The sequence below is a fragment of the Antechinus flavipes genome, chromosome 2 (assembly GCF_016432865.1).
Source record: "Antechinus flavipes isolate AdamAnt ecotype Samford, QLD, Australia chromosome 2, AdamAnt_v2, whole genome shotgun sequence".
In the NCBI taxonomy this organism is placed as follows: domain Eukaryota; kingdom Metazoa; phylum Chordata; class Mammalia; order Dasyuromorphia; family Dasyuridae; genus Antechinus; species Antechinus flavipes.
This window is the reverse complement of record NC_067399.1, coordinates 132537985-132564093: the sequence shown is the minus strand read 5'-3', so window position 1 is coordinate 132564093 and position 26109 is coordinate 132537985. Positions and strand designations below refer to the sequence as shown.

Below are 26109 nucleotides of genomic sequence, written 5' to 3'. Positions count from 1 at the left end.
TATGTCCCTTCTTGTGGCTGGTCCTCCTGGCTATAGAGGCTCCCAACCTCTCCTTTCTACCCTAGACAACAATCCCTAAGGGAAGACAGAAGCTCCTTGGATCAAATACCAACCATTTCTAGCTGCTCTTCAGGAGCCACTAAAAAAATCTCTGCCTCATCTCCACTCCTAAAATACCACCCAATCACCTCATATATATAGCCCATATCCCTTAACTGCTGATAAGAAGATGCTCCCCATTTTCGTTTTTGGTGAGGACCAAATGAGAAACATGCAAACATTATTTTTCCATCCAAACCTAACCTCCCTCCAAACTTCACCATTTCTGTTCCATTTTCTCAGGTGTTCAACCTCTTTATTAGCCATAATATCTTACACACCTAAAACTACTCTCTTCAAAATTACCTTGATCTTTTAATTGCCAAATCAATTCTCATCCTTCTTGATCTCTCTGCACTCTGCTCTCTGTTAATTAACCTCTTCTCCTAGACACATTCTTTCTTCTCTGTATTATTGAAAATTATAGATGTAACCAATAAAAATTGTCATTTCTGTACACTTTAAAAACTTGGAAACAGAAATGTTCTTACTTGTTTAGAAATCTCCCAAAGAGTTTCAGTGAGTTTTGAATTAGGTTGTTTTGATCAGTTTTTATGAGCAGCTAATGGATAACAAAGAAGATAGATATTTACTCATTGAATTTCAACAAAAATTTTTCTTAATTAATGGATGATGTGTTTAATTTATATTGGATTACTTGCTGTCTAGGGGAGAAGGGTGGAGGGAAGGGAGGGAGAAAAATTTGGAATAAAAAGTTTTGCAAAGGTGAATGTTGAAAACTATCTTTGCATATATTTTGAAAATAAAATGCTATTGTTAAAATTTTTAAAAATTAGTGGATGATATATCTCAATTAAGAAAACATAGCCAAGAATGCACATTTTCCATTTGGAGGTAGGTATTTTTGTAAGGTATCTTTTCTAGCTGTGACAACCATTAAAACCAAGAAGAGAAGTACAGTGAATTTGCAACTAGATCTTTAAGTCACTGTATTACAAAGCGTTAAAATCAATATTTTTTAAAAATGAAGCACTGCTTTTATAATGAAATCATATTCCTCTCATTAAAATATCATGATTAGTGATATTTACAGAAAGCAAAATGAGTTTTTATGCCATTAAGGAAAATGTTATTTTCAAAACTGTATTTTAATCTTGTCATCCTTTTAAAATTTTTATATAACTTACTTAATATACATAATTATTAATGCTGTAATTATATATAATTTATAAATGAAAAATACATATATATTTATAAAGAAATATATACAAGGGGGAGGCAGAGCCAAGATGGTGGAGTGAGCCTTGTACTACAAACATCTCCAACAAACAAAATTCTAACAAAGAAATCCAGAAAACATCACAGTGAGTGCTTTGTCCAGTCCATTTTGGCTTGGGGAACAGAGAGAGCTGTAGACATGGAAGAGGACAGTGAGAAGCACCAAAGCACCCAGGAAAAGACTGTGCTTCAGAATAAGAAGGCCAGACTCTTAATGGGACATTCCAGACCTGTGATGGTATAGGTGCTAACTGATAGCTTTGTTGCCCATTATCTTGTTTTTGATTAAAGATTTAGAGAGAAAGAAAAAGGCTCAGAGGATTGGTATTGCAGGTAGAAAAGCCCTGGACTGTATATGGAGAAAGGAGGAAGTTAAAAAGTCAGCAGCAGTAGCAATAGTGATACTGCTCAGTCTTTTGGGCAGAGTAGAATCTAACTGAAAGCATCTAGCCCAGGTTGTAGAGGAATAACCAAAACAGGAAATTCACAATAAAGAAAAGCCTATGGGTTCTGACACTTTGACCCAAAGAGCTCCATAGCAGGCTGAATAGAGTAGAATCCAGAAACATGTACTCTTACATAGACTCATGTTAGGAATAAGCAGAGCTCAACAGTAAATAGAAAAATCAGATTTTGCTTTGGATTAGACCACTTTGGGAGCATTTAAAACTTGTACACTCCAGAGTAACATAACATTCATTATTCCAAGAAAGTAACAATAGAATCAGCCTAGACTATCCCTCCAAAAATGTGGCAGAGCCCAGCCTCAAACTCGTGTGAAATCAGGAAATAAGTTGGAAAAATGGGCAAGCAAAAAAAGTATCCCATCATAATAATTTATTATGGTGACAGAAACTACCATAATAGATCACCATAATGGCAAAGATGCTCAAGACACAAATGCAGAGGAGAAAGACTTCAAAACATCTGCAAGTAATGCCTCACAACTTGGGCACAAATTCAACTGGAATTCCTGGTAAAGATGAAGCAAGAGTTTTTTGACAAACTAAAAAATGTTTTTATAAATGGAATGAGAGGGGGCAACCAGGTGGATAGACCACTGACCCTGGAGTCAGGAGGACTTGAGTTCAAATACAGCCTCTGACATTTACTAGCTGCAGGTGCCTTGGACAACTAACTTAATCCCAATTGCCTCAAATAATTAAATAAATGAATGAATAATTAAATGGAATGAAAACACTTGGAAAAAAAGGAAAAAGAAATAAGAACTAAAGCAGAATTAACTGGAAAGGGAATCAATAGTCTTGCACAATAGGTACAAAATTACCCAAACAACAAATTCTCTGAAAATTCAAATAAACAAATAGAAGTTAATGATCCCATGAGAAAAAACAACAACAACATTAAAACAAAATCAAAAGGCTGGGGAAAATACAGAATAAAATGTAAAGTATCTCACAGCAAAAAACAACTGACTTGAGAAACAGAATGAGAAGAAGAAACTTAAGAATCATTGCAATTAACATATATTGTATCTAGGATATACTGCAACATATCTAACATATATAGGACTGCTTGCCATCTAGGGGAGGGGGTGGAGGGAGGGAGGGGAAAAATCAGAACAAAAGCGAGTGCAAAGGATAATGTTGTAAAAAAAAATTACCCAGGCATGGGTTCTGTCAATAAAAAGTTATTATAAAATAAAATAAAATATTTTTTAAAAAAAGAATCATTGCAATTTCTGAACACCATAATCCCCCCCCAAAAAAAGTCTAGACATCATAATTTAAGAAATCTTAAAAGAAAACTACCCAGAACCAGAGCACAAAGCACAAAGAATCTGCTAGTCACTTCCCTAAAGAAACCCCAAAATGAAAACTCCCAAGAAAATCAGTCAAAATCCAGAGTTTCCCTGTTAAAGAAAAATTGCTTATAAGCAGGCAGAAAGAATTCTGATATATATATATATATATATATATATATATATATCAGAGCTACATAAAACTTTGAATTCAAACACAAGAGTGGAGAGAAGTATAAAAAGGTAAACATGAATGAACAATGATGAAATGCCAAACAAGGATAAACTGGTTTATATTCAAATATATGGAAATGATTTTAAAATGTGGAAATATAGAAAAAAATATCACCAGGGTTCATGGAAGAGGCCAATTGAACAAGGCCTGGAAGTGGTTTTGTTATAGTCTTGATAATCTTAAGAAAAAAAATAGAAAGAGTGAGGAAGAGAAATATATTGGAGTTAGGTAGTAGTAGATTAGAGGAAATTATCTCATATGATCAAAATGCACAAAATAAACAAGGAAAAAGGAGAAGGGACAGGGGCTAACAGCTGAAGGTTACTTTTATCTGAATTGGTCATAAGAAGGAAGAATGTATGTGTGGTTCACACCATCACCATCAATACACACCCACATACACATACCAACTTGGCAGAGAAGTAGGAGAAAAGGGGGGAAAAGGAAAGAGGGAAATTAAGAAGTTAATTTAAAGAGGGCAGCTAAGTGATACAGAGTGCCAGGTCTGGAGTTAGGAAGTTCGTCTCCATTAGTTCAAACCTGGCCTCAAACACTTACTAGCTTAGTAACCCTGGACAAGTTCCTTAACTCTATGCCTCAGTTTGCTAATCTGTAAAATAAGCTGAAGAAGGAAATGGCAAATCACTCCTATAGCCAAGAAAACCCCAGATGGAGTCATGAAGTCAGAAATGACTGAAAATGACTATTTGAAAATAGAAAAAAAATTTAAAGTAGGGATTAGTCCTAAAAATAAATTCTAGAAATGTACAAAAATGTTTCTAAGTCTTTTTGAGATAGCAAAGAAGGGAAATTAAGAAGGTGCTCATAATTTGAGAAATGGATAAACAAGCTATATGATGGAATACCATTGTGTTGAATTCTTATCAGCATAACAATCAGATTCCAGAAAGCTGGAATACTATTGTGCTGATGGAATATGATGGAATACTGTTGTGCCAAATTCTTTATTAGCATAATGAGCAAAAAGGATTCCAGAAAACTGATGATGTATCATCTGCTAAAGAAGTGAAGGGCCCGGAATACAGGATGACATAAATATTTTTTGCACATGGCCAATATAGAAATTTGTTTTGATTTTCTCTGTATGTTTGTCATAGAGGAAGGGGGGAAGAGAAATGTTAAATGAGGTAACTCAGGTAGTGGAGTACCCATCACTGGAAGTTTTAAGTCCAGGCAAGATCACCACTTTTCCGAGATGTAGCAGAGGATAACCCTGCTCAGGCACAAGTTGGACTAGATAATTTCTAAGGTATCTTCCAATTTAGCTTCAGATTCATGCCTGACTAAGCTAATTTCCCCAAAGGGGGAGGGAAGTGGAGAAGTATTACTAAAAATAGCATTTTGCACATTTGTAACAGGTTTTGTTTTTCTTACTTTTATAATGAGTGGGGAGTGGAAGATGAAAGGGAGGAACTGAAAATAAAATAAAACTGAATTTTTCAAAAAGAAATGGGGGGGGAGGGGGAGAGAAGAGAAGGGTTCATGCTAAAAAAAGTTTTACAATAAAGTGAGAGATCCAAAAAAGATTGAAGAGGGGCATGTAGGTGGTGCAGTGGATAGATCAGCACAAGTCAGGAGGACCTGAGTTCAAATGTGACCTCAGACACTTAATACTTCCTAGCTGTGTGCAATCCCAATTGCCTCAGCAAAATAAATAAATAAATAAAATAAAGATCACAGCTTTAGAGAATAGTCAGCTTTGTCTTGTAGATGAACAAATGTCTTTGAATGAATGACACACTAATAGAATAACAAAGAGACATAACTGATGCTCCTGACTGAAGTTAAATCCTACCTGGAATGTTTGCTACTGTTTGACCCTGACCAATTATTTCAACTCCTCAAGCCTCATCTTTAAGGGGATTGGCCAAGATGGGCTCAGAGGGCTCTCCCAACTCTAATCTCTGACTCTTAGACCTGAGAGATTTGGGGGATAGGAAAAGGAGAGGAAAGTTATGCAAACAGCACTGAGTGTCTCCTTGGACACTCTAAGGTAGTGCAGATAGGAGTGTAATGGGAACACTCAGCTTTGTCTCCATTCAGTGGATTAAAGGAAACTGAAGAACAAGAACAAAAGGTCATCATACCAAAACAAGGCTGGTTCTTAGTGAAGATGGCTTCAGAATGTTCTCTCCCTGGTCCAAGTGGCAGGAAGCCCGAGCTGAGCTGTTGCCACACGCAGCGGGCACGAGAACTCCCTACCCCCTTTATCACACACACCAGGACGTGTTTCTAGCTGCCGTCTCATGTTCCACAGGAAAACACCAGAGGCACCTCTGTTTCTACAGGCCTCGGGCCATAAACCACAGCATCTCTAGAATCCCCAACCATTGCCCATGTAAGTGGTTACACAGGGTGAGATGAGCCAAAGGTGGAGAGGAGGGGAAGGGATGCAGAAGGGAAATGGGCATTTATTACACACTTACCATCTGCCACTGGGCAAAGCACTTTTTACAAACTTTCTCTCATTCAATCCTCTGAACAACTCTGAAAGACAGGAGCTATTATGAGGCTGCTTTTATGGTGAAGGAAACCAAGGTGGTCAGAGCTTAAGTGATGTTCCCAGAACACAGGGCTAGGCTGGATTTTAACTCGGGGCTTCCTGACTCCAGGCCCAGTGATCAGTCCTGGAAATGGCAGTAAAGCCTTAGGAGCAGTGACTTTTAAAAAAAAACATTCCTGGGTATTCATTCAATTTTTAATCTGGAAGGAAAATGAGGTAGTTTTGCAAAATGTAGGGAAAATAGAGGGGTTCGAAAATACTTTGTCCTTAAATTCAAGTCATGCTGAAAGCTTGGCCCTTAAGAAGGCATTCAGCAGTTCCTTTAATCAGTTATCAAATCTGAAATGCAAAGGCTAAGTATAGAGAAGCTAGGCCCCAGAGGGTCATCAGCAATGACTCACACATGTCTTTTTCCCATGGCTGCACATAATGTATAAGCTACCACTCGACACTCTGGCTTCCTTTTTCTGCAAGCTTCTGAATCACTGCCAGCTCCCAGGACCCCCAAACACAGCTGTGACCTCTCTGGTCAAAGGTCAAGTCAGTTTTCAGGGTTACTTTTCTACCCCCTGTGTCGCAATGTCCTTCTGGCCTCCCTCCCTTTCCCACTGTCCAGGAAGAAGATCCAACACTAATATTGAGTGTTCTTCACAGCCTAAATCAGTTTGAGCAACTATTTCTCAAAGCAATGATGCTACTAGAGACTTCTGGGCACAGAGATAAAGTACAAAGCTTGCCTTTTCTCTCACCCATTTCAGATAGAATTACCTTCTCCCTCTCAAGTGATATAATTTTTAGCTGTTATAGCTAAAAATAGCCATAGTTATTTGGGCAGATAGATACCTTCCTCTGGGCCTCAGTCTCTCCCTCTGAAAATAAAGGGGTTGGGATAGCTGGCATTCCAGGTCTCATGCGCTGAGGTCCACAGACTTGGCAGTCATGGTTCTCAAAACCAACATTTGTCCACCTCAGGGAACCAGGTCACTGTCTGCTGGGAGAGGCCCCAGACTGGAAGAGCAGGTGAGGCTACAGAGCCAGAACCACATCAACAAAAACTATGGGGAAACTGGCCCTGCCCTGGAGCCTAGATCTGGCCCACACTTCCCTTTTGCTGAAGAACTCAATATGAGGAAAGGCACCAGTTCTCCAGAGTTGGGAGAGCATCAGATCTGGAAACTGTAGGACCATTAGCCCTTTGAGAACCTAAAACTGGACCAGAGCCAGGTTTCTGTTCACCAGCCCAAAAGCAGTGGTTTCCACAGCCTCCTTAGTATTCAAATTTTTCTCAGTCTTATCATCTAATTATTTGTCTAGGATTATATCTCCTCCCTACTGTTTTATAGGATCGATATTGGGGCCAATCTGTTCTTTTGTTTCTTTAAAAAAAAAACAAAACATTATTTTCATTTCCTTATTTTTTTTGTTTTATATCACTTACATTTTCTTTTCTAAAAAATAATTTTGCAATCCAGTAACACTGGTTCCCTTATTGTTTCCTCAAATGACATAATTTATCTCCTGAGAGCATTTTCTCTAGTTGTCCTTCATATCTGGAATATTCTCTTTCCTCATTTCTGCCTCCTGACCTCCTTCAAATCACAGCTAAAATCCTACCTTTTAGAGGAAGCCTTTCCCAATCTCTCTCACTTTAATTCTAGTGCTTTCTTTCTACTGTTATTTCCAATTTATCCGGTGTATAAATAGTTTGTATATACTTATTTGCATTTATCTTCTCCATTAAACTGAGGGCTTCTTAAGAATAAGAGTTGACTTTTTTCTTTTCTTGGTGTCTCCAGTGGTCAATGCAGTGACTAGCACATAGTGGGCACTTAAATATTTACTGACTGACTGATTTTTACATGTATTTAAAATCCACTCCTCCCATTATCTTTACTTTCCTGTCCTGGCCACAGGAAGGAAGGAAGGAAGGAAAGAAGGAAGGCTGGCAGGCAGGCAAGAAGGAAGGAAGGAAAAGAGGGAGGAAGGAAGGAAGGGAGGAAGGGAGGAAGGGAGGAAGGGAGGAAGGAAGAAAGGAAGGAAGGAAGGAAGGAAGGAAGGAAGGAGGAAGGGAGGGGGGAAGAAAACAGGGAGGAAGGGAGGGGGGAAGGAGGGAGGAAGGGAGAGAGGAAGAGAGGGAGGAAGGAAGGGAGGAAGAGAGGGAGGAAGGAAGGGAGGAAGAGAGGGAGGAAGGAAGGGAGGAAGAGAGGAGGGGAGGGAGAGAGGAAAGGAGAAAGGGAGAGAGGGAAGAAGGGAGGGAGAGAAGAAGGGAGGGAGGGAAGGAAGAAAGGAAAAAGAGAACAAAGAAGGAAAGAAAAAATATTCCTTAACTGAAAAAAAAATTATAAAAAGTAATTGGTCCAAATACCTTATTTTACAGAGGAGAAAACTAAGATTAAGGAACCAGCTTACCAAATGTAGCAAGTAGTGCAGACAAATAGAGTGCTGGAACTGGAGTCAGGAAATTCTGAATTCAAATCCAGTCTCAGACACTTAAAGCAAGTCACTTAACCTTTATTTCCATTTCCTCCACTGTAAAATGAAGATAATAATAACACCTGCTTCCCAGGGTTATGAGGATCAAATGAGATATCATTGTAAAGCACTTTGCCCAGGCCCTGGCAAAAAGCAGGAGCCTGATAGATGCTCTTCACCTGGTGTGCTCTTGGTTGTATGATCTCATTCTCTTTTGGTAGTGCTGATTCTATATTTGTTGTGTGTAGCAAAGTCCTAGCATATGACCATCCTAGCCCTTTGTTCTCCTGCTCTGCTGAACTCTCTGGTACATGACTTTTGTTTAGTACTGTCATTTGTTGAATCATAGTTGTGGGCAACAGGCTTGCCAGAAGCAGCAAAAGCTGGTCCCCATGAAACCTAGAGGCTCCTAACAACTTCCATTAACCCGCAATTCTACCTCATCATCCCAACACCTGTCTACAGAAGTCCAAAGTTGGGGGAAATAACAAACTGAACAGCATTTGGAGGAAGACAAGCAGGATGTAAAGGATGGTAGGATATTTTAACCAGGAAAAGAGAAGACTTCAGCAGAAGTGATAACTCCTTGAAGAGCTGTCCTAAAAGAAAAGGATAAGACTTACTCTGCTTCGTACTACAAAAGCAAAACTGGGACTAATGGGTAGAGAGGCTAGAGGGAGACAGATTTGGATTTGCTGAGGAGGAAACTTCCTAATATTAGAGCTGTCCAAAAGTGAATTAGCTGCCTCAGGAAGTAATGAACATCCCGTCACTAGAAGTTTTTAAGAGGAGGGGTAAATGACTGCCTGTCAAGGATATTATAAATTGAATTCTAGCTTTGGATAAGGGGCAGACTGACCACTCACTCATATCTCTTCCATTCTAAAATTCTGTGATATTTTCCCTATGGGGAGAGGGCAAGGAATGGGTCAAGTTGTTTGCCCTCCATGCTGATAATGGATTAATCAGATAAAGCTGATAAAGTGAGTCATCTCACCTGAGGGTTGTCCATGTACCAAAGGAGGCAGTCAGCCTGGGTGTCCAGGATAAAGTATCTCCGTAGGAATTTGCCACTGGTCTCATTGTCCTCGATGTCCAAGAACCCACAAATCCGATTCTGCCGATCCACATAAGGCATTCCTGTGCTCTGCTCACATCACCCTGAAAAACAGAGGAAAGCCAACCTCTTTAGGAACTTATTTAGGGATTTCTCTAGGACTTGTCATATAAATACAGAGGAATGTTAACTAGGGTCTTCACTAGTTTTCCTTTCCAAGTCATCAAATTCTCCACCCCAATCACCTCCCACAGATGTACCTCCACCCTGAGGGATCCCAATCATCAGCTTCAGTAACTAGAAAAACCTGTGCAGACCTATGCTTGGGTCATTGAAAAGGATAATTCCTTCTCTAAGAAGGAAAGAAAGAAGGAAATCAAATCCTTGGGAGCACATGGCAAGTACACATTCCTGAATTCTATTTCCTTCTACCAATACACCCTTACTAGTAGTACTTCCACCCAAGGGACTGCTTTTTTAACTGAACAAGAAAAAAATTCTAAGAAAGCCCCAATCCAAATCCAAAATTTAGACCAAATAAATAACTATATTATACTATATATATTCTTCTATACCACATCATACCATATTATTCTGGGGCAGCATGGCCCTCTCCTCCTTTTTATTTCCAAAAGACGGCAGGATAACAATTATATTTTTGTCTCCTTGGAAGAACATTTTACAATAAGTATGACATTAGTGGAAAGAGTGTTGGACCTGAGTTTGGAATCAGAAAATCTGAATTCAAAACTTCTCTCCAACATTTACTAGATGTGGGACTGTGGGCACATCACTTAACCTCTTAGTTTCAGTTTCCTCAAGACCTAAGTTACCACCAGAGGATAAGGTTTATAAGGTCATTCTGCTGTACTAATATTTTACTTTATAAACATTCTACTTGGAACATTGGATCTATTCCACTCATCTCTCCCCTATCATGCAGCTTCCCTTCCTGTGAGACTACAGGCAAATCTTAGCCTCAGTTTATTCAACTGCAAAATCAGGAGTTGGCCTAGATAACCAGAAGGTTGGGACCTTCAGGTTCCCTATTCTTTGTCACTCAACTTTATTGCTCGATATACAAACTATATTTCCTTATCACCTGCTCCCAGACTTTTATCTCTATACACCTTAGTCTTCCACTTCCTCTAGTCCTACTTCCTCCACCAGTCCTTCTAACAGACTCCTCTTAAGTGCCCTTTGGAACCCCCATTTTAAAAAGTTTTATTGGTGCTTTTTGTTTTTAATCATTTCCAGTGAGCTTTCCCCCATTTCCCCATAAAGTGAGCCTTCCCTTGCAATTAAAAAAAAAAAAGTTAAGGAAAGCTAACCAAATGACCCTGTGACTGTACATGACAGTGTACACAATGCTCCACACCCATAGTTCCTCAGCTCTCAAAAAAAAAAAAAAAAAAAAAAAAAAAAAAAAAAAAGGAAGTATATTGCATCAACTTTTCTCCAGGGCCAAGATAGGTCATTACAATGCAGACACAGTTTTCTGCTTGCTTTGATATTCTTTGCCTTTACATTACTGTAGTTATTGTGTATATTGTTCTCTTAGGTCTATCTATTTTATTTTATTTCAACTCATGTAAGTGCTCCCATATTTTTCTGAATTCTTCAGATGGTATAGTAGAAAGAGCACTGGTTTGGGAGTCAGAGGACCTAGATTAAATGTTACCTCAAAAGCTTATTACCTGAGTGACCTTGGGAAAGGTACTATATATATGTGTGTGTGTATGCATGTGTATTATTATTATAGTATAATATTATATATAAAATGAGAAAGATGATCTATGTTGGCTTTAAGTCCCTTCCAGCTCTCAACTTACAATCCTATAATCACCATTTCTTATGGCAAAATATTCTATAACATTCACATATCTCAGTTTTTTCAGGCTTTTCCAAATTGACTGACATGTTCCTTCCACTTTTTTGCTACCACATAAAGTACTTTTTTAAAATCACATAAAGTTTTCCAATATTCCAATATTCTTAAGCATCAAATGAAATCTGATTTTGTCTTGATAATACTCCATTCTTTAAAATTATCTCTAGTGAAGGTTATTTTTCCCACACCCTCTAAGTCACAGGACATCAGCATGCCTTTTGCTCCTCCACTGCCATTTTTCTTCCATCAAATCTCTTTTCCAAAGTTCATGAAATCAGACCTTGCTCTCTTCCTCTCTCCCATTCTCTTTTTCTTTCTCTCTCTGTCTCTGTCTGTTTGTCTCTTTTTCATTCTTTTCTTCTTACTGCTATCAACTACTGACCTCCAAGTTGTTCTCTCAACCTTCTTAAAAGCTTTTGGCACATAGTTCAGTGTTTTATTATATCTCATCCTGCGCCACCATTCACAGTAACTTCAAAATGATATTGGCAATCTTTCTATATGCTGACCTTGCAGTTCTGCTTCTGGTGATCTCAATCTCTGATCTTACTACTGCATGGCCTTGGGCCTTAGAAGCCACCATCACCCTTAACTATACCATCTCAAAGGGTAGCAAATAGAAGAGTTCTGAATTTGCAGTCAAAGACCTGAATTCCAATATCTGCTCTTACCCCCTGTGTCAGGAAAAGTCATTTAAGCTCTCTCCAGGATTCAGTTTTTTCATCTTCAGAATGAAGGTGGTTGGACTAAATGACCTCTAATATCTTCCTGTTCCAATCTATAATCCCATGAAACTAAAACTCTTTAATATAATAGCCTTCCACCTCTCCTTCTCCTTTACACTGACTGAAATACTTTTCATCTCCATGATGAACTGTAGAATCTTAACTCCTTCTCCCTATCCATTGCTCATATTTTGTCCCTTCTAGTCACTTCAACAATTCACTATCTCTGATAATAGAATTGCCCTCGATATTTCTACAACTCCCCCTTCTCAACTCTGGGTACCTCAATGATTTGATTTCACTACTGCTAAGAGGTATAGAATAATTCTAAATCTTATTTACTTATTCCATTATAAAACCAAGAAATTTTGTATTGACCCTTCACTTCTGCTTAATTCATTAATTCATCAGCTAATCATTGCCCAGATACTATTCCAAACTTTTTCCTGTCTCTTTCAGTCCCAACCACCTCCCCACCCTCTCAGAAAATAATCTCACCTCTGACTTTTCTTAAACTAAAATATGTATTTCTCAATTCTCAATTCCCCTCCTTACCACCTAAACACTACAGTGTCTTTACTCATTTCCCTCATTTCCTATCAGTAAAAGAGATGTTCACTTTCTTGCCAAGGCTAAAATGGTATCCTTTCACCCAGACTTGGATTCCATCCCTTCCTGACCCATCTGGAACTCATTGATTCCAGAAAAATTCTTATTGGAATCCTTCTCTCTCATGAATCTTCAGTTTCTTTATTGGCTCCTTCCCTTTTGCCTAAAACAATGCTCTGATTTCTCCTATCCTACAAATAAAAAACAAAATACCCCCCAAAATATGTTTCCCTTTCTTGCCTCCCCTTCACTCCTACACTTTTTAAAAGAACAGAACACCCAATATACAGGTGATACTTCCACTTCCTCATACTCTCTGCAGCAATATCTCCCTCCCCCATGCCATTTTATTCTTTCTACTGATGAGTAACTCAGGCCCTCAGAATAGTGTAGTTCAGATAGAAATCTAAGAATAGAACAGCCATGAGCCTCAATGGTGGCTCAATTAGTACAGGATCAGCACCCAATTATCTTCAGCTTCTCAAAGCACATAAAGAGCAGTGGGAATCCCTCCATGGGAAAGTCACTCTCCACAGCACAAAGAAGGTAAGACACTCCCAATCTGGCCCAGTGACAAGCACCTTTCAACTGGGCATATGTCATTACAGCATAAGGAATGAAGGACCAGACTACCAGACATTAGCAGAGTAAGATTCCTCAGCTAGCAAGAGCTTGAAAAGGTAAACGCAATCATCTCCCCCATTAGTGTACCCTCTGAAGAAACTCTCATAGAGCTGGGAGGAGGGGTAGCATAATGATAACCAGCAAAGTGGGAGGCTACTTGTCCTATTATCAAGATGATAGAATTATCACTTTGCTTAAGCAGTCCCCTTTTTGCTACATCCAGGTGTCTGGACCATCCATGTCAGAACCACAGCCATAGTTTCCATACCATCTCCTCCTTAAGTCCTTGTAATTCCTATTCTACTAAAACTGCTCTGTTTGAGGACAATAGTGACCTTATTGCTAAGTCCAGTGAACTTTGATTTCAATTCAGCAAACATTTATTTAACACCTACTATAGATAAGGCTCTCTCGTAGGTACGAGGGATACAGTGACAAAAGCCAAAATATTTTCTGCTCTCAGGAGCTGCCATTGGGAAACACAATCATATAAGCATAAATCAATAGAAAACATCATCAATGTAATGGGAAAGGGGAAGGGAAGACACTAACAACTAGAAATTAAGGAAAATGTAAGAATTTGCATCTGTCCTGAGCACAATGTCCAAGTCCATCCTTGATTCAAGGAATACTTATTAAGAATCTATTATTCATTCATTCATTCATTCATTACTATGCTAGGCCCTGGAAGAGATGTAAAATGTATACCCTCCTTGAAATTATAGTCTACCAGGTACCATCAACATAGATAAATAATAATATACCAAATATGAGTACGTTAGGGTTACAAAACAAAGTGCTATGTGAACTCTAAGGAGAGGAAAGAAGCATTTATTATATGCCTATAATGTGCCAGGTACAGTGTTAGGTGCTTTACAGATATCATCTCATTTAATCCTCAAGAACATTCACTATTGATGGGAGTTTACAGGATAGGGAGAGCAGAGAAAGCTTCCCATGGTAAATGGCTTTTGATCTGGGATTTAAAGAATGGCTAGGAATTCAAAATAGACTGGAGATACTTTGGTGAGGATGGTTATATGGGAGAAATTTCTACTGAACTCCATTGCATCCTTTAAATCCAAGTTATAATGACAAAAGAAAGAGAGGTGGAGGCAGGAATGTAAGGGGTGTGTGCATGGGGAACGGCAAGTAACCCAGTTTGGTGGTAGCAATTTGTACACAAGGTGTTTCGGAGATAGCATTGTCAAAAGTTAGTGACTAATTGGACATAAAAGGTGCGCATGGGGAAAATCAAAGATTACACCAAAGTTTCAACTATAGAAAGCTGTGGGGAAAAAATGATGATCCTTCTGAGAGAAACAGTGAAGTCACAAGCAGCTGTAAGTTGGAGAGATAATAATAATGAGTTTGACTTGAGACATGTTGAATTTCAGGAACCAGTAAAGTCTCTCTCATATATACCCTGGCTTCATCTATCTTGTGGTGACCCCTTCTTCTGCTTCCTACTTTGATTTCTCTTTCTTCTCTCATCTTAATTTGTTTTTGTTCAGTTATTTCCAGTTATATTTTATTTCATGACTCCATTATGGGATTTTCTTGGCAAAGATAAGTTTGGCATTTCCTTTTCTACTTCATTTTATAGATGAGGAAACCAAGGCAAATAGGATTAAGTGATTTGCCCAGGATCAGATTTAAACTCAGGAAGATGGGTCTTCCTGACTTCAGGCTTGACACTATCCACTGTACCATATAACTACCATCTTAACTCAGGTGTCCCCCAAATCTCTTTGCCTTTTCTATTCTCTCCAATTTTTATTTCACCCACTCTTACAACTTTCCCTCTATAAAAATAACTCCAAAAATCTGTATTTTAAATTCCAAATACTCTCTGGAGTTCCTGACCAACTGTCATCAAGACAACTCAACCCAGATGACCCCCAGTCCCAAACTCTTATACTCAATGTAGCAAAATTTGAATTTATTAAATTTCCCCCCAAATCTCTCCCTCTCCTTTATTCCTTAAGTCATAATAGAGGTTCAGACCCCCTCAACTAAGGGAAATACAGCTTTCCTCAGAGAGAGAAGAAAGATCAGAGAGCTGATCCTACATTCCTATGTAGTTTCCTACAAAGAGGACTTATTCATTAATTCAAGTAGAAATGAGGCAAAGTCATCACCTTCCCTCTTTCTGTCTCTTAGATAGGTGTGTTTCATCACAAAATTTAGAAATGGAAAAAAAATTTAGGCATCCTCTAAGACAGGCCCTTGGTTTTACTAAAAAGCTCATGGTCACCTCTTAATTAATAATAGGACTATCACCTAATTCCAAATGTAGTACTCTTTCCTCATGCTCTCTCATTATGATGTTATTTTCCTGTCCTAGAACCTTCAGTGATTCCCTATTCTCCATTAAATAAAAGCCAAATTCTGGCATTCAAAGCATTCTATAGTCTCCCTCTAATCCATCCATGCAGGCTTCACTAGTGTTATTCTTCTTCAGGGTCCATTCAAACTACACTATTCATCATCCCATGACTTAATTAGCCCACATTTAAAAAAATATTTGATTACTTTTACTCTCCACATTCTCTGGATATAAAAATACATAAATTACCTTCCTCAATAGTCTCTTCTTGTTAAAATTTAACCCTTTTTTCAAAACCAGTTCCAATACAAACTTCCTCATGAAGTCTTCTTTGATACTCCCTTACCCTACCCCAGTTAGAAAGGACGTCTCTCCACTATAAATTCTCACAGATTTTGTGTTCACCCCTCATCTATCAAACAATCAACAATTTATTAAGCCACAACTATATACTATGCTCTCATAAACAAAGTATGTTCCACTTAGAATTACTGTCATGGGTGGAAACATCTTATCTCCCTGTAAGGTCTAGAGTCTAGAGACTGAGTTTCACTTACTTACCTTTGTAATTGTCTCAGGACCTAGCAATGACAGCTAATATTCAGAAAGCTTTTACGTTATCTCATTTGATCTTCATACATCCCCATTTTACAGATGAGGGAATTGAAACTCTGAGGTTGAGTGACTTCTCCAAAACTAGTATCAAAGGCAGTATTCAAACACAGTACTCCTCAATACTCATGCCTTCTGTATATAGTTTAAAAGCTTTATAAACATTAAATACTTAACATTTGTTGAATAACACTAGATGATAATGTTTATATATCACTTTAAGATTTGCAAAGTGCCTTACATATGCTGATTTGTAATAATAATAGCTAACATTTATTTAATGTATTAAGTGTTTTATGATTACTATCTCATTTGTGATTACTATCAATTGTGATCCTCACAATTCTGGAAGCTAGATACCAGTTTCATCCCCATTTTACAGTGGAAAAAACTGAGGCAGAAGTATGTAAGTGACTTTCCTGGAGTCATACAGCTAGTAAGTCAGAGTTGACTTACTTTTGAGGTCAGATTTGATCCCCAGGTGTGCCCCCCTAGCTGCCTTGAGCCTCACAATGGCTCTATGATGCTGGTGCTATTATTATCCCCATTTTAAAGAGGCTGATACAGGTCAAGTTAAACCCAGGGTCGCACAGCAAATGTCTAAGACAAAATTTCTGGTCTCCAAGTCCACTTCTGAACACAGATCTTGCTGAGTTAGATTATTGTCAGAGGGAGCTCAGTCCTTCAGAGACAGACTCTATCTGGTATTGCTCTCTCAGAGAAGAATCCTGAAGTATAACCCAGGAGATCAATCCTTCTCATTTTTCCAGGAGGGCACAAGCCCATATCAGTTTTTAGTCAGCAGAAGAAAAAAAAAGTCAATGTGAAACAAGGAGGCTGACTCATCATCATCAGTCAGTAAGTGACTACCCAAGAGCAGAGAAACTATAAAGAGAACACACTATCGGTCTAACCAGTCCTGGGAGGAATAACCTCCATAAGGCAATAAGGCAAACCCCTAGGATTCCAGGCGGTTCCCACAGGGGGCATATCTGATAATGGCATCACTGTTCTCTCAACAGCCCAAACTGTGCCATCATTAATGTGTCCCTCTGCCTCCCAGCTCACCTCCATCTAACCAACTGCTAAGTCCTAGAAAGACAGAGTAGGGAAGAAGAACAAATGCTAGACCTGGAGTCCTGAGAACTACATGAGAACTCAGCTCTGACAGTTGTAAGCTGGGCAGCCACAGGTAAATTGTCTGGGTCTCTATATCTTTATTGCTAAAACAAGAGTGTTGAACTACACAATTGCCATTGTCAGAGCTGAGGGTCCCACGCCTGGCATGATGGTCTGCACTTTGGGTAGGGATAATAATAGTACATATATAAACTATTACTATTATTCACACAATATATATTACTCATATATTATATATATATGAACTAGATAATATATGAACTATTTCTATTATTTATATACTATATAATATATTATTCATAACATATTATGAATATATATGTGTGTATATATATATATACATATAGACTATTATTATATCTCCTCAAAGTGTAGACCATCCCACAAATGCTTAGCTCTAGTTGAATCCTGGCTACTCTGATTCAGTCCTGCAGTATTAGGAGGCTGCCTTTGGGAAAGTCCCTGAGGAAACCCAATGAGCCCTGCCCTGTCCCCTAAACAAGGCCAAGTCCCACTTCTCCTGGCATCAGGGGCAGAAGAGCAAATGACTGGGTGAGAGAAGCCAGAACCACCCTAGGGAGGAGGAACAAAAGATCAAGTTAGTAGAAAATGGGAAAGTAGAAAGGGGAGGCAGAGGAAGAAACAGCCCAAGAAGAGATACAGAAGGATGGAGGAGGAAAGGAAGGAAAGAAAAAGAGGTAACCAAAAAAGGACCAGAGGAGGAGATGGAGGAAAAGGACATGACAGAGAAATGAGGGTCCTTTGCATAAGGATAAGATCACCACATTTAATGATACCTGTAGCATCTGCTGAAGCTCCCCTGGATTCTCAGGCCCTTCCCTTTGCAGATTCTTTCTAGATCCAATTTTATATAAGAGGTGCTGGTGGATGGGTCTCCCTGGGAGTCAGGAAAGGGAAGGAAGTGGAGGCAGGTCCAGGGCACTGCCAAAAGTAGGGAACAGCTGCTGCTCAGAAGGAACTGAAGTCTCTTCCCCTGAATTGAAACTGGGAGTCTTCCAGCAAGAGAGATAAGGAGATGGGGAAGTAGAGGAGGGGGAGGGGTGCAGAGCCAGAGATCCGAGAGAAAGGTCTGTGGCTGTTCTGCAAAAAAGAAAGCAAGAAAAAAAAGAGAGAGAGAGAGAGAACTAGACAGGTTCTGACAACCTCAACTCTGGCAGCTGTAGGCACCACATTAGACTCCTCCTCACCAGGGATGAGAGAAAGGCTGAGCCGGAGGACCTCTACACAGCACTCTGGCACACTCCCATGACACCAGGTGATTAAGGCCGAATTACCCAAAGGCCAAAGGCCTCTGGAGTTCCCCAAGTCCTCTGGAATAAAGTCTGAAAAATGAAACATCATTCCATAAGAGGCTGGGCAAATGCCCTTTGGGAGGAAAGGCCCAGAATACCCATAATGTCTCATTTAACTTCCATTTTTAAACAAATCCACTCTGTAAGCCTGACTAGATGGCTTAATTTCTCTCTTCTTCTCAAACCAGAGATCAGGGAAAGTGTTGTTTCTCTTCCTCTCAAAAAAAGATAAGGCCTTATTCACTAGATTCTACTGTAGAGGGGTGAGGTCCACTGAAAGCAGATGTAGATTCCACTCTCAATTTCCTCCCCTCCTCAGAAAAAAGCTGTTCAATTATTTGGGCCTTCCTAGATGCAGCTGAGTCATAAAGCTCACTAAGAGATTGAGAGCTGGGGGTAAGAGGAGAGGGGATGGATCTTTTGCAGAAAGAGAACTGATGGACAGCAAGAGGTATGAGGGGCTGTATTTGATCATACAATGGAACTATAACAAGCTACTCGGCAGAATTTATAATGAGAAAAAGGCCATTATTTAGATTCTGTTACATGCAATTAAAAAAAGTTGGGAAATTACCAAAAATAAGTTTAACCTCAATGAAGAGATATGAAAATTCATTTCCCCCAATTCCTTTGCAGAAGTGGTAGGTTCATGGTCATAGAACACAGAATATGAAGTCCTTTTTGGAGGGAAATTGGTCACTTTTAATCAATCAATAAATTATTAAGCACCTACTATGTTCCAGTAATTGTACTCTTCAGTGAGGAATATAAAAAGAGGCAAAAGACTGTTCCTACCCTCAAGAGGCTTATAATATAGTAGAAAAAACAACACAAATATATACAAATCAAGTTAAATACAGGATAGATAGCAAATAATTAACAGAAGGAAAGGCACTGAAGTTAATAGAGGTTGGGAAAGGCTTCCAATAAGACATGGAATTTTAAATGGGACCTATAAGGAGTCAGGGAGGTCAATAAGCAGAACAGAGGAGAAAGAGCATTCCAATCAAGGAAGTTAGCCAAGACTCAAGAGATAAAGTGTCTTGTTCATGTAACAGCCCAGAGAACAATGTCACTAGATCAAGACTCACCTGTCAGGGAGTAAAGTGTAAAAAGACTGGAAAGGTCAGAGAAGCCTAGACTATAAAGGGCTTTAAAAGCCAAACAGCATTTTATATCTACTCCTGAAGACTTGGATATGGCAGTGAAAGATAGGAATTCAAGATGGCTCCTAGATTGAGACCCTAGGCAATGGAAAAGGACAGTGTTATTCTTTACAGCAATAGAAAAGTAAGAAGGAAGAAGGTTTAGGGGGGAAAGACAAAGAGTTCTGTTTTGTATTTATTGAATTTAAAATGTGTACTGGATATTTAGTTTGATGATCTTAAAAAGTCATTGAAGATGTGAAATTGGAAATCAATAGAAAGATTAGGGCAGAAAAAGTAGGTTTGAAAACTACCAGCAGAGATAATTAAATCTGTGGGAGCTGATGAGATCATCAAGTAATATAAAAGAAAAAGAGAAAACCCTGAGGGACACCTCCAGTTTAGGACATCATCTGGATGTCCCGGCAAAGGAGACAGAGAAGAAGTCATCTGAGAGATAAGAGGAGAACTCGGAGGAAAAGTAGCATCCCCAAAACCTTGAGAAAAGCAAGAGTGATCAACAGTGCCAAAAACTGCAAAGACATCAAGGATAATAGGGATTGAGATAAGACCATTGGATTTAGCCATCAAGAGATCATTAGTAACTTTGGAGAAAACAGTTTCAGTGGAAAGTTCAGATTGGAAGCCAGATATGCTCTTTTTTTTCCTCTTCCTTTTTTAGTTTCATTTTTCAATAGAAATAAAGAGTATGACTCTCTGGGAGAAGGGCTTCACAGGAAAATATAGGATATATAAAAAACAAAAGCTATCAGTAAAAACATTAAAAAAAAAAAAAAAAGATTTTGTTCTATATACCCTGAATGACAGTTGGGATGGTAAAGAGTAAAAGTGAATTTGCCAGCTGATGCTTAGAGTATTTAAGGACATCCCTTCATCTGTCTGCTCTTGGTTCTTTCTAGTTGACACTTTATCACCTTGGCTCTGAGCAATTGAAAGAGAGTGACAGTTTTTTTAAAAATCTGTCACCCTGCCCCTTCAACTAGTTATCCTTTCCCAAATTCTTCCCTAGATCCTGGAGTGGAGGTGGGGTGGAATGAGGATAGGGCAAAATAATTCATAACCCTTCTCCAGTTATCACAGGGTTAGGCAGAAACTGGGATTGGGTGGCAGGAACTAAGAAAAGCATTCCTGACTCCTAGCATTAGAAGAAATCTAAATGTCTTATCATCAAAGCAAAAAATTATCCCAACTATCCCAAATATTGGGTTTTGTTACTATTTCTGCCACTCCAAAAAATCCCAGTCTTAAAGTGTATTTAAACTCAATATCATCTTTAAAATGGTTTGGAATATGTGTATGCAGAAGGGAAGAAGTTAGCAAGGTTGGAACCAAACCTTATGATCTGCTCCAGGCAAAACTCCTTTATAGCTCTGGCCTTTCATCATATATAGTTCTGACATATAGTTCTCTGTTCGAAAATCTTCAGCAATTCCCCATTACCTGCCAAGTAGACTCCAAACTTTTTTCAAAGTCCTCCATAACCTAGTACCTCTCAATCTCTTTCTCCTAGAGCTCTATTCTCTATTCTATTTATTTATTCTATTCTCTAGTCAGAATAGATTCTTTTTATAATAACCAGCTATCAAAAAACCCCTAGAATAAGAAGGAACAGTAATGGCCATCTTAATCCAATCACCTCATTTTATAGGTCAGAAAATTGATACCCAGAGAGTAAACAGCTGAACTGGAATTTGAACCCAGGTTCTCTAACTCCAAATTGAGGAACAAATTCTGGACTTTCCTCCCTCTAAAACTAGAATTTCTTTCCTCTCTTCACTTATTGGATTCTTTTTCATCCTTTATTGTTTTTGTTCTTGTTCAGTTATTTAAGGTGCGCTCCATTCGGGGTTTTCTTGGCAAAGATATTAGAGTGGTTGCCATTTTCTTCTCCAGCTCATTTTACTGATGAGGAAACTGAGGCAAACAGAACTGTGTGACTTGCCCAGGGTCACATAGTTAGAAAGTGTCTGAGGCTGGATTTGAATTCAAGTATTCCTGATTCCAGGGTGGCTCTCTAACCATTGTGCTACCTAGCTGCCCTTTCATCTTTAGAGTTCAATTCAAATTCCATCCATCCCTTCTATGAAACATTCCCTTTGTTCTTCTCTATTAGACTTCACCCACCTTGCTTTCTATCTCTCTAATGAACTTACTGTGTAGTACTGTATATTATGTGTTACCTATGTATGTATCTTATCAACCTACCAAACTAGTTCCATGAGGGCAAGGACCAAGTCTTATGTAAACTTTGTATCTCTCCCAACCTAAAAGTGTTTTGAACAAGACTTAATAAATGTTTGTTGATTGGAAAGGGAAAAAAAAAAAACACACACATTCTTCTTAGCATTGAAGAACTCTTATTCTAAGTTTAAGGATCTACTATTACATCCAAACATATTAATTTCTTTTCCCCCAATACACACCTAAAATTATAACCAACCCTCTTACCTATTTATCTAGACCCATTCTGGACACCCCTGCTTTAAGACATTTAAAATCTCATTATTTTCAGGCATTCCCCCCAACCCTTGATGTAATTCAAGGGGCACTGGAAAGCTGCCTTTTCTAAAATACCTTTCACACCATTTATTTGGTGTCTTCAAACACTATATATATCTTGTACCATTGATAGATTGGAGAAAGCATTGGCCCAGAGTCAAGAGATTAAGTTTGGAGTCCCAGCTCTGCCCCTAAATAGCTATGAGATCTGGGGCAAGCCACTTCTCTTTTTTGGGCCAGTTCCACATCTGTAAAATGAGATCAGAGGTGTCAAACTCTCCACCAACAGCAACACTGATATGTAATTGGTAAATGTTTAAGAAAATACCATATATTTATTTTGTATTTAATTTATGCTCTAATATATTTACCATGCGTTGGCCATCCTGCCATCTAGGGGAGGGGGTGGGGGGAAGGAGAGGAAAAATTGGAACAAAAGGTTTGGCAATTGTCAATGCTGTAAAATTACCCATGCATATAACTTGTAAATAAAAGCTATGGAAAAAAATTTAAAAAATAAAACCTTCAAAAAAAAAAAAAGAAAATACCATATAAAAGAGATAATGCTAATTAGTGGTTTTCTAAGTTTCTATTTGAGTTTGATACCACTGGACTGGATAATCTCTAAGATATCTTGTACTTCTAACATCCCATGATTTTATGACTTTTTAAAATAATCCACATATCTGTAGAAGATAATAGCATCTTAAATCTTTTTTTAGCTAATGCCTTAAAGGACTGAATAACCTAAGAGAATTCAACCTAGAATAAGTGGAAGGGTGAGAAATAAGCATCAGGTAGATGAGCACTCTTTCATAAGGAGGATGTTTTGTACTTCTATCCTTACTATAACATCTTAGTAAATAGTCCAGTGGGTGAGTAGAAGAAATGGTGGACTTGGTGCCAATTGAGTTGGGGTCCCAGTTCTATTATAATATATAATCCTGTATTGAGACAGCGTTCAGCAGAAGCTCTACATAGTTTGAGGTTTGTTACTTCCTATTGCTGCAAAAACCTCTTCTTGGATCTGTCTCCTAAGCTATTTAATCTGGGAGAAATCTTATGATCTTTCTGAACCTCAGTTTATTCGTATGTAGAATGGGAACAATGGTGTTAGAACTAACTACCTTACAAGGCCCTTGGGAGGAAAGTACTTAAATGTAAGCTATTTTTATTATAGGGTGCCAGGGTGCTGAAAAGAAAAGCAGGAAGCCTGCCAAAGACAAAATTCACCTCTGTCACAATCTGGCTGAGGGCTGGCCTTGCAACTGAGCCTACATTTCTCAACCTCTTCTCTCCCTGCACATTTAAAAAACAAAATATAAACAAACAACATGTAGAAGTTAAAGCTTTCTCCAGACTCTTGGGCCTGGCAGCTTTCAATTCAGTAAATGATATCCCATCAGTAGCACAGATCCCTAGGGAATATAGGAGCTGCCACAAAGCCTGTATTTAGACAGCCTTCAGAGAATATTTTGTACATAGTCTGGGATTTGTTGTTTCCTATCCTGTGTAGAGCATTAAGGAAGATACAAATTATTAGATACTGAGTGAGATACAAAATTTAGGTAAGAAATTGGCCCTACCTTCATGGATCTTACAGACTAGCCCAGTGGTTCTCAAAATATGTTCTAGGGATCAAATGTAGTCCCCAAGAACTTTCAGGAGTTTTCATAATAATACTAAGATATTTTATTTTCTTTCACTGTAAATCACAATAAATAAAATCTATATAAATAAAAGTTCCTTAGGGGAAGGTACTCAATCATTTTTAAGATCATAAAGGAGTCCTGATACCAAAAAGTTTGAGAATTGCTGCTCTAGTCTAATAAGGAACATAAGACCCATAACATAAGTAATGTTAGTGTCCAATAAAATCTGCTAAGAAATTCAGCTTCTTATGCCAATCTCGTTTTTCTTCTTTGAGTATTAAAATGTTTGTGTCTCTTGATAATTAGAACCAAAATATATTTTTTTAAATATGAAAAAGAATTAAACTATCTGCTACATGGAATAAGAGATACAAAACAGAGCTTTGTGAGGTTCTAAGAGACTAGTCAGGGGAAGTCAGAGAGGGCTTGATGAAAGATACAGCCTCTGCATACAAGATGAGGTTCAAAGGAAAAAAGAGGAAACTAGAGTCAGAGGAGGTGATTTTGAGTCTCACTGTCATTTATTCTTTCCTTTTTTAAGGGTCTCAGTTTTCTAACCTGTAAAAATAGTTGATATTTAAGGCACCTTCTGACTCCAAGAGTGTATGATTCTAGGAATTCAACAAGAGGAGAAAGAGACAGAGACAGAGAGAGAGACAGAAGAGAGATATTCTAAGCCAAAGTAGCAATGTGAGCAAAAACCCTAGATGTTCATCTCCAAAGATTTTCAAAAGATTTTTAAGCCTCTAGACTGTGAGATATCCTGAGACTTAGCAAAGATTTTGGAGAAAGGAGGCCATTAGGTGCTAGAGTCTCCTTCTGGGACAGTGGGTAGTAGATTTGAAAAGTAAACTGATAGATACGCAGTGGTTAATGAAAACCAACTATCCCCATCATCAAAAAAGTGGGGGTGGTTTGCATGCCCCAGTTCTCTCTTGTAAAACCACAGAACTATCAGAGCCTGGTTTAAGGAGGCAGAAAATAACAAAAGAAGCTCACATTTCTATATAATTTCTACATTACCTGATTTGTAAGGCAGGTAATTCAAACATTCTCATTTTCCAGATGAGGAAAATGGGATTGAGAGATTTTGAATGCTAGGCCAAGGACATATAGCTAGAAAGTATCAGGGCTTAGAGATTGTAAAATTAGTAGAAGGGAAAAAGTAGCATATAGGAGATAAAAAGAAAAAAAAAAGGAAGAAAGGAAGGAGGAAAGGAGGAAGAAAAGAAAGAAAACCATATTAATTCAAGTGAATTTTAGATTACAAGACTTCTGTGGTTCCTTCCAAACTCAAGGTTCTATGCTTTTAAGGTCTCGGATTCAATATGCAAACCCACTCTAAAAAAAAAAAAAAAATACGTATCCGCCAAAATTTCTTAATTGGCACTATCATACAGTAAATGAGTACATATCAACTACCATAGACCAGAAAGACACTCATCATAAGAGTCAATAGACTAGACTGAGAAATGACAACTTGGAGCCTCAGTTTCTTTGTTATAAAGTAGGTACAATACTTTCCAGGGTTGTTGAGAGGAAAACACTTTGCAAATCTTAGAAGAATATTACTGGGGTGAGAGCTAGGGACAGTGGCTTTGAAGGTGGGCAAAGGGGATACTTCAAGGAAGCTGCTGATCTCTAGCTAGAGAAAGTTGGTCAGGAAATGATGTCACCAAATAAAAAAGATTGAAACACAGCCAGGCCAAGTTTGAGGCAGTGGAAGAGAGCAAAAGTGAATTCACTCAGCTGCTGCCTACAATATACAGGATGGGGGTGGGGATGACGCACATGGAGGGGGGAGGGAGAGGGAAGAGAAGTGGACCAATCCAACGGGTCTGTGAAGGACTGCTAATTGTACAGCCCCAAAAGTCATAGGCTATTTCAGAACAAATCCCTGAAAACAAGCCAAGAACTATAAATAAGGAAGTCTGAGAGCATCTATTACCTAGTGATTACAATACCACTAGATTTTTTAAATTCTCATGAGAGCATATACCCGAGAAAAGATGAGAGCAGAGAGCCTAAGGACAGGAGGAGTATAAAGTCAGAATGAAGAGGCTATAACTATGGGACTCTCATTGACCAGCCCCTCCTCCCCTAGCCCCCCACCATTACTCAAGGAAATATGCTTAGAGAAAGTTCTGATATGACACAAGTT

General features: G+C 38.5%; 1 protein-coding gene across 1 annotated transcript in view; it reads right to left on the bottom strand.

Moving 5' to 3' along the window:
- PLEKHA2 (pleckstrin homology domain containing A2) overlaps positions 1 to 26109 on the bottom strand; it is a 119340-nt gene that overhangs the window by 80831 nt on the left and 12400 nt on the right. Inside the window, exon 2 of the mRNA XM_051975554.1 lies at positions 9329 to 9492. Within this exon, the coding sequence (XP_051831514.1) occupies positions 9329 to 9469 (141 nt within the window). The 5' untranslated portion in view covers positions 9470 to 9492. The remainder of the gene's footprint in view (positions 1 to 9328; positions 9493 to 26109) is intronic.